We start from the raw sequence: 9,463 nt of genomic DNA on the forward strand, positions 1-9,463 counted from the left end.
GGTGCAGAGGAAGGGATTGCCACATGCAGTAGCCAATTCCTTCTAATGTCTCTTCAGTCTTGTGCTTTGAACACTCACAGACACAGCTTGAACCAAGAACGCAGAGCTTTTACAGTCAAGCTTCGTCTCAGTTACACAAATCGTAAAGTCCTTGGGGGGGGGGGGGGGGTGTTAAAAGATTTTGTTTACATTCATGTAACTTGTGAAGGGGCCAAAAGCCATTTTTCCTCACTGTGCTAGTTAAAATAAATAGCTCCATGGCTGCAACTTTTTACCTTGAACCAGAGACAAGGATCCCTGCTGCTCCACCCCACTAACAACCTACCCTCTCAATCTGTAGCAGCACGGCGATGTGAAACCGCCAATTGCTTGAGGGGCCCTGACCTGGAAAGCACCCCCGGCTTGCACCCAGCCCCCTCCCCTGCACCCTGGTGAACGGCTCACAAACCACTCTCACCAGTACCCACAGCCAAACTTCCACTGACTTCAGAGGCACAGGCAGACACATCAGCTGTGCAATTAGCCCTTTGTTTTACAACTTCATGGCTCGGTCAATGTTTTTAGAGTTGAGATTGCATGCCTCTCAACATCTGACAGTGCCAAACACCAATATTCATCTAGTTTTTCTCAGCCAGAGAGCAACTTTCAGCTTATGAAAACTGTGACCAGAATAGTCCCCTTGCACATTAAGACATACATAAAATGGGTATTAAACTAGGGGACACTTTAATACATGACATTTTAAAGCTGCCATGAAAATTCAGCACAGGTGGAGAGCTCAGACTGCTTACAAACCAACCATGAAGAGGTAGCCCTGAACTTGGACACTAAGAAGCATTCACAGACACTTCTCAGCTCTGGCCCTGCAGCCTAGGAGCATCACCAAATAGGTGACTGGGATCCAGCTGCACAAAAGAAGTTGGTCAGGATTCCCTCTGCTCATACATTAAACAGAGGGGTGTTAATCTCAGAATGATGATCAACTTTTCTTTTCTGAACAACCAAGTGTGGATGAACTTTATCATCTTCCACCACACACCACATTTTAAAAGGAAAACACTTAAAACCCAGACTGTAATTGTCTCATTAGACAGGTTGTTTGTTTGTTTTTTTTATGCAGCATGGGTTCTAGACAAATTCCAAACCACACATCACATTTTCCATATTAGTGTAATACAACAAATTTCAAGCAGAAATGAAAACCTCTTTTGTCAAATTGCACACGGCCAAACTACCCAGAACTTTTCAGTTCCTCTCAGGAGCAAATGCACATGTTGATTTTTCCTTTGTTTTTTTTTTTCTTGAATATAGCCTACATTCAGAAATTTCTTGCAACAAGGCTTAAAAAAACCCCCAAACACAAACAAAAAACACAACGGAAAACCCAACCAATTCTAATAAATAAAATAAAGTACATTAAAATAAAGTTACAGTACATCATGTCTCCTAGAAGTCCCATCGCACCAACGGATCCTTTCCAAGGTTCATAAATAATAGATTTGAAATGCTTCTCGGCACCGAGGGCGGCAAAGCAGCAGCAGCTAGCTGGGGTTCAGGTGGTTGAGCCGCTTCTTTCCAGTCCACCCGCATCTCTGGCGCTTGCCCAGTTTCTCGCCAACTGAAGTACGTCCGCCACGAACACGCTCAGTCTCGCTTCCCCGAAGCCCTCTGCTTAACTTAACCTGCAATAAGACAGCGCGGCGCAGGGCAGCCGGCGAGCCGAAGGAACGGCGCCCGGAGCCGATTCTCCCTCCCGGGAGCCGCGCTGCAGGGCCAGCTGCTCCAGTCCGGGGCACCCGGGGGGCGGCCAGAGTCGGGCGGGGGAGCGCGGCCGCGCCGCGGGGCTGGGGAGCGGAGCAGGAGCCGCGTCCCTACCTGCGCTAGGCGGAGTTAGAGGCGGCGCGGAGGCGCGGGCCATGGGGCTGCTGCGCCAGGTGCTGCTGCTTCTGGCGGGTGGAGCGGACGGCCAGGATGGCCTGGCGGTTCTTGTACTGTACCATCTGCAGCGTGATCGCCGCGTTCCAGCCCTGCTCCTGCGCGCACCGAAAGTCGATCTCCTTCCCCTCGGCCATCACCACTGTGAAGTACACGTACTTGCCCTTCCGTTCCACGCAGTCCACGGTCTTCATGTTAGAGAAGTGAAGCTCCTTTATCTTGGCCGCCGGTTCGGCCGGCAGCGGAGGTGGCGGCTGCTGCTGCTGAGGCGGCGGCGACGGCTGCTGCTTGGGAGGGATGAGGAGCAGCCCCTCCTCAGTAAGGATGCAGCGCTTCTTCTTCCAGAGCTGCAGGAGCCCGTCGCTCCTCTTCTCCAGCACGCCCTCCTTCACCGCCTTGCAGCCGCCCTCCAGCATCCTTCTCGCATGGGCCGGTGGGGCCAACAGCCTCTGTCCGCAGGGACTAGGGTCGGGGGGCAGCCGGCACCAACCGATGACTCTCCGCCCCGCGCCGGCTCCGAGGCGGAGGGCCGGGAGCGTCCCGGCCCGCAGGAAGCGGAGCGCCTGCCGCCCGTGCCGCGGCGTGGCGGGCAGCGGCAGGAGCGCTGCCGGTGCAGACGACTGTGTCGGCGGGCTTCTCCCTCCCCTCGGCTTTTGAAGGCGCCTCTCCCACCCCGGAGTGACACCCAGCGGAAAGGACGGCTCCTCCCGCCGGCACCGGGGAAGCCCAGCGTCGCCGATGGCGCGGCCGCGGTGCTGAGCGGCGAGAAGCCCACGGAGCGACCGCCCCGCCCGTCGCGCCTGCGGGGCGCGCTCCCTCGGCCGAGCCTTGCCGCCCCTCCGCTCAGCACTGGGTAACACCGCCGCCCCCCTGCCCCGCCTCCTAGGCAGAGCATGAAACGGCTGCGGAAAGGGCTTCCCCGCTCTATCTGCTAATACAGGATCAAAGTAATAGCCCAAACGCTCGAAAGCGAGCTTTGGCTTTCACCGCGGTATTCCGGTAGTATTTGGATTATATTTCCTCAGCCTCCTCGCGTGGGGAACAGCAGCAAAAAGGCCCCTTTCTGTATGGTTTTGGTTCAAGTCCAATAGAGCCAGCGCCGATCTCCAACAACGATCATTGCTCCATTAAACAACCCAGCACGACCGCGTTACCTGTTATACACCTGCACTGCTCTCCTCTGCGGGGGAAGAAACAGTTTCTACTCTACAGAACACAAACAACTATCGATTGCAGAGCAGTACGAGTAATGCCTACAGCAAGGAACGATTCATACCACTTCCCCAAAGGAACACTGATCAGTACTTTGAAATGTTAAAAGCAAAGGGGAAAAAACCCCAACAAAACCCACACCAAACCGGCAACCAGCTAGAACCATTTTTCTTATTATTCTGCTCTGCTGCCACACATTTGGTTACTGTTTGAATTATTCCCCGAGGTTAGCTTTTTAATTCATTTATTTGAGTAGAAAAGTGACCCAAGATTAAACTACTTTTAAGTCTTTTGATGCATTAGATGTAAATCAAAGCCCCATGGAGCAGAAAGCGGCTGATAATGCCAGTGTAAACTGAATGCCGTTCGTTTCACGCAATGAGAGACCATAGTTGTGTTTTTAAGTAAGTATTTCACATGGACATAAAAAAAAACTCCTCACAAACTTGGCAGCTACAAAGTAGGTCATGCTGTAGCATAGGTCAGTGGGAGAACATTAGAAAACAATCACTATCAATGATAGCTGTAACATTTTAGAGAGGTTTTCCTCTTATAATCTCTTCCTCTTGAAGCACAAAGTTAATTTTGATAAACTGTTGAGAGATAAACCATCAAGATAATAGCAGCAATTAAAATTATTTACCTGCTTTACCTTTACCTTTCCTGAGGTACCAGGAAGGCATTCAGAATTAGTAACAAAGCCAACATGCTAGCCATGAACTGGACAGATTAGTATCCTAATCAGCCATTTATCTGAAGAATATAGACTTTTCTCCTCCAGCTTTACATGCTGTAAGATGCACCTTGTTCTCAGAACTATCTCCCATGGATTTTTAAACAGAGGCACATATAATTTCCAAGAGATATTAACACCATTTGAGATCGTCTCAATCAATATATTCACTGCCACATGAATCTAAATTCTCCAGCACAACCATCTGCACACACACCTCCCACACACTGGTGTTCCCCCTCTACTCCACTCTCATGAGACCCCACCTGGAGTACTGCGTCCAGTTCTGGAGCCTCTATTACAAGAAGGAGCTGGAGGTGCTGGAATATGTCCAGAGAAGGGCCACAAGGGTGATCAGAGGGCTGGAGCACCTCTCCTGTGAGGACAGACTGAGACAATTTGGGCTGTTCAGTCTGAAGAACACTCCAAGGAGACCTTATTGTGGCCTTCCAGTATCTCAGGGGACAAGAAAGCTGGGGAAGGACTTCTTAGGGTATCAGGTAGTGGCAGGACTAGGGGGAATGGAACAAAACTAGAAAGGGGTAGATTCACATTGGATGTTAGGAAGAAGTTCTTCACCATGAGGGTGGTGAGACACTGGAACAGGTTTGCCCAGGGAGGTGGTGGAAGCCTCATCCCTGGAGGTTCTGAAGGCCAGGCTGCATGCAGCTGTGAGCAACCTGATGTAGTGTGAGGTGGCCCTGCCCATGGCAGGGGGATTGGAACTGGATGATCCTTGAGGTCCCTTGCAACCCTAACAATTCTGTGATTTGTGATTCTGAAACTGAACTTCTGGAAACTTTTACATTTATATTTTGAAACCCCACTTTGAACACAGTTAAGCGTACTGCATTATCCCACTGAGATGTTGCTTTTCTTTAAATATACATTTACACCATTGCAATTGTATGTTCCATGCCTGTTACCTACACTGAAGTTCCACTAGCTAGGCAGATCCTGCAGCCCTTCCTCCTGAAATAATCTGATGTGCAGATGCCTCCTACCGGCAGACCTGAAATATAACCTGAAAAACTACAACCTGGTTCTCCAAAGTCTCTACATCTAAAATGCATTTATTCCTGAATGATTTTTTTTTCCTGTTCCATGTTCAAAGTTGGTATGAGTTTGGACCTTGAATACATTGTTCTCTGCCATCACCCTAACTTAGACTCAAGTAGTTGAAATTTTACATACGTAACCTTAAAGAGTAACTACAGTTAAGAGAAAATAAAAGTGTTCTTTATAATCCCTGAGGCAAGACTAACACTGGGTTTGGGTAGCCACCACAGAAGACTAAGAAGTCCCTATTTTTACTAGTGTTCTGCTGGGTAATACATCTGCAGACAGTGGCCTGACACCAACTTGTCAGCTATTACTTTCAAAGGGATAAACTTGTCCTCAGTGACAACCCTTAAAACATCATAATTTCTCCTGATACTGAGAAGAGGCTTAAACAGAAAAAGGTTTATCATGGAAACCTAAAGGAAATATGAGCTGGTCATTGCTAGACAGAAGGAAACTGAGGGGAAAAGTAGCCAAGGGTTGAGAAATACATGGCAAATAGATGTGTTGCAATATGCAGATAAAGCAACTAGACATTGTTTACTACTTAAGGGATTTTCTTGATTTTTACTACCTCCCAGTCATTTCACTGGAACCTGCTGCTGACTGGAGACTGAAGCACCAAACATGTGATCTGAGGGGGCAGATTTCTCTTTTTGCAAATTCCATCTCACCAATACTTGTCATTGCTCCACAGCACACCAGACAAAGGAAAGATTTACTCCAACTGTCCAACACATTTCCCTCAGCCTCAGCACTCCCTATTACCCATGGCACTACCAAGCAAAGAAACTACAGTTCAGACTCTTGACATTGCAGCTGCTCTGGCTTGGCTTTTCCGAAATCCCCTGCAGTGCTCAGATAGCTGTCTTCCAATAACATTAAAAAGCACTTAAACACACATTGCAGAGCAAAGCCAGCCTCTAAGAGTGTTTAAATGACTGGCTGTTCTACATTCATCACCTAAGTGCAGAGTAAAACACAGGAGCTGCTCATCAGCTGCAGAGCAGGCAAGATTGGACAGACACATGCAATACTTAAGCACATAGAAGCAAAACGCAGATCAGGAGCGAGGCCTTCTCTGCAGCTGCACAAAGATTAACTTTTCTTGTCAACACAGCACACTTTAGTTAGGCACCTATGAAAACAGCAAGAACCCCTCTGCCACACACCCACACTCCTTGTGTATCTACTTCTGGTGTGCAGCAAGCAGATCCAAATGCAGAACAGCTTACCTTCCACTTGGTGTACTCCATCTTCTCTGCTTGACTTGTTCCAATTTTTCTGCTAAAGCAGAGACACAGGTCTCTAGCCTGGAAGACCACTGGCTCTTAGCAGAGGTCTAACACTGACTATTTAAAGTGACACAACCAACCTTGTCCGGCATGGCCATGGACAAACTTCCATGCTTCCACTGTTCACTGTAGGCAAGCATTAGCCATTGAAAGCCATCTTGAAAACTTGCAGGGAGTAAGTGCATCTCAAACACAGCTAAGCAGTTAAGAAATGAAACCCAGTGTGGTAACAACAACTTTTCTGACCCATAACATCTTGGATGGGAAGATGCTAAATCTATAGAAGGGAGAAAGCACTGGAGGGCTGAGTCTACCTAAATCCAAATGCAGTCCAGCTCTAAGCCCCAACCTAGCAGGCCATCACATATAGAACCACAGAATTGTTAGGGTTAGAAGGGACCTCAAGGATCATCTAGTTCCAACTCCCCTGCCATGGGCAGATCCTTCTTGTAATAGGGGAAATCACTTCATTATGAGACCGTTCCCTTCATACTGAATTTTATATCCTTACATCATTAAGCATGGCAGCACAATCCTCATCAACATAATATGAAAAGCAACTGTTGCATAGATCCCTTTGAAAAGAGTTAGTGCCTGGCAGACATACACAGGTGATCAGCTTATCAGCTTAAGTCCCCTATCAATTTCTGAATCAGGTCTACAATGGGCCTTAAAAACAGCTGAAGAACCAGCCAGAGTCAAAGATCAGTTATGGCAGTTTTCTGTATCTGCTGTGTTTTTCAACATTGTAAATGAAGACATGTCAAAATTAAGGAGTATCTGCAATGTAGCTTGGGAAACATGAGTTTCAAAAATCCAGCTAAGAATCTGAGCTTGTGAGGCTCATTAACTGTAGAAGAGAGTGGTAGGAAGTGTTGCTGTACCTAGCATTTAAATAAAGGTAAGATTTCTAACTGCACCTGACATAACCCTTCTCCAGAAAGTAAAACTTAATAGATCTAAGTTTACATCTGGTCCACTACTTTAAGGGTATTGTAATTATTTTTTTCCCTAACCATTAAACTTACATCAGACAGGAACCCTGTAGTGCTAACAATCTAACCTACCATTGCTGGAAGTACAGAATTACCAAGAAGCATCCCTTTCCATCAAGCACAAGGCACTGAGAAGCCTTCCCTCTCATCCAAAGTTTCAGTTTTAACTCCAAGAAGCTAATTCTCCCTTCAGTACTGCAACCAAAACTGGCATCGATACAGATTTTAAATTTCAGTGCAGTACTGCAACTGACCAAGAAATCCTATTTCAGTGACATGTTTTCCTAGCTTGAACTTGTGAGCAAGGTAACTTACCCTCCTCAAATACTACTGTAAGGAGAAAAATACTCTTTCATTACATGGTGGCATGTTGATCATTTGAATCACAACTATCAGATGTTAGCTTTGTTACTTCTTAGCTGAGGGCAATTTGTTAACTAGGAAGTGGGCAGAGGAATTGAGTACCCAGTTAACCATGGCTGCTCTCCCTGATATAAATCCATGAGAAGTGAAAAGAATGAGTCACAATAGTCCAATCAATGTTGAAAGTTTAATGTTCCTGTGACATGCTGCTTTTCAGAGCTGCTAAAGAAGTGTCACTGATCACAAAACTACATTAAGCACCAAGACAGTTTATTTAGCTGATGCCATGAGAACTGGCACCTCGATTTGTATGATCATAACTTTCCTTTTGCCACAGTCTGGAGAGCACAAGGTTAGCCTAGAGAGCACCTTACCAAAATCCATCAACAGAGATGGATTCATGGCCCTGGATCTTGCAGGCTGCAGGTGAGTTTTGACATCTGTCAACTCCCCTTTTAAAATACTGCATCCCATTGTGTGATCGAGATATTAATGAGAAAGCAATCTAGAGATGCCAAATTTCTTAAGAACAGTGACCTCTGGAACACATGAGAATTCTAACAGTGCTTTCTCTTTTTAAGATAGTTTGCCAGATGCTGTTAGTGAAAGTGGGCTAGATCTAAGTAAGGACTTCAATACTTACGTCCAAAAGTATGGACCTCAAAGCCCTGTAACTAATGACTGCTCAAACTCATAACATACCATTAATTATGTGTCTGCATGTCCCAATTTTCCAGTTTAAACTTAATCCTGGGAAAGATTCAGAAGAGACTTAAATGATACGTAAACATCTGGTAAGGTCAGTGCCTCACAGGCTAAGCATATTCTGGCAGGATTTATGTTATCACAAGAACACAACCACATCTACATTAATAGACAGCTACCAGAGAATATGATACTAACTTTTCACTACATTAAAAGCTACAGGCTACCTAAAAAGCACTTAAGAGCACAGCTTTAACAGTACTATATTTAATAAGATCTCCTTCTCCCACATTCATGAAGAGGATACAGATGACACCTGACAAGATTCCAAAATCAAGCAGTATGGCATTTAAGCCTTCAAGGAAGAAGTAAAACAAACCCAAATCACAAACAAAAAACCAAACAAAACCCCCCTCAAAACCCAAATGAAGCAAGCAAACAAACCAAAAAAACCCAGAACCGTTTAGAGCACCTTAAACCTTCCTTACAGCAGGGCTGAGGATTCAGAACAGCACATGGGATAACTTTCATTCTGTACTACTAACCTACCTCCAAGCAAGAGGTGTATTACAGAACACCATCCACCAGCCCCATCCTCATGTGGCTGTTACATTTTTCTTGTCCTCTTCTTTTCAAACTTTTCAACCTTTATGGCTAAGTCAGTATATTAATGGCAAGAAAAAAAAACCAAAATCACCACACAAGAAAAACACAAAACAATGAAAAGTAGCTACTGAAGAGACGGCAACAAGACCCATGGTGAGGTTGGACATTTTTATCCTACCCTACAAGGACCTTCCTGTGTCCAAAAAACCCACCAAACCCACCACTATCTGGGTGGGTACTTAGAAGATCAGAACTTCTATAGTTATGTGAAGGACAAGACTGTGTGTGATACAGTAGCATCTTGCTGACTGTGGTAATTCAAATGGAAGATGTGACTTCAAGCCAAATACATTCAAAACCCCATCTCAAGAGACCTCTAGTGCTGGGTTAGAGGAAAAGTTAGGATGAGAAGGATCTTCCATCTGTATGTTTCAATTGTCAATGAACATCCAATATGGAAATAGCATGAACCAGAATGTGCAAACTAGTGAACAAAACATTAGGTGAGGAAAGAAGAATTCCTCAGTGGTTTTTTTTTGTCTTCTGTAGATGCTTGA

The 9,463-nt window shown here is 45.8% G+C and overlaps 1 protein-coding gene across 1 annotated transcript; it reads right to left on the bottom strand.

The window, feature by feature from the left end:
- Positions 1 to 1,366: 1,366 nt before the first annotated feature.
- PHLDA1 (pleckstrin homology like domain family A member 1) lies at positions 1,367 to 2,458 on the bottom strand. Its single transcript, XM_054173909.1, has 2 exons — positions 1,876 to 2,458; positions 1,367 to 1,682 (listed from the first exon to the last, which is right to left on the bottom strand). Exon 1 carries the CDS (start codon positions 2,349 to 2,351, stop codon positions 1,881 to 1,883), a length of 471 nt encoding a protein of 156 aa, XP_054029884.1. The 5' UTR covers positions 2,352 to 2,458; the 3' UTR covers positions 1,367 to 1,682; positions 1,876 to 1,880.
- Positions 2,459 to 9,463: the final 7,005 nt, after the last annotated feature.

The sequence above is a fragment of the Dryobates pubescens genome, chromosome 27, assembly GCF_014839835.1.
Source record: "Dryobates pubescens isolate bDryPub1 chromosome 27, bDryPub1.pri, whole genome shotgun sequence".
NCBI lineage: Eukaryota > Metazoa > Chordata > Aves > Piciformes > Picidae > Dryobates > Dryobates pubescens.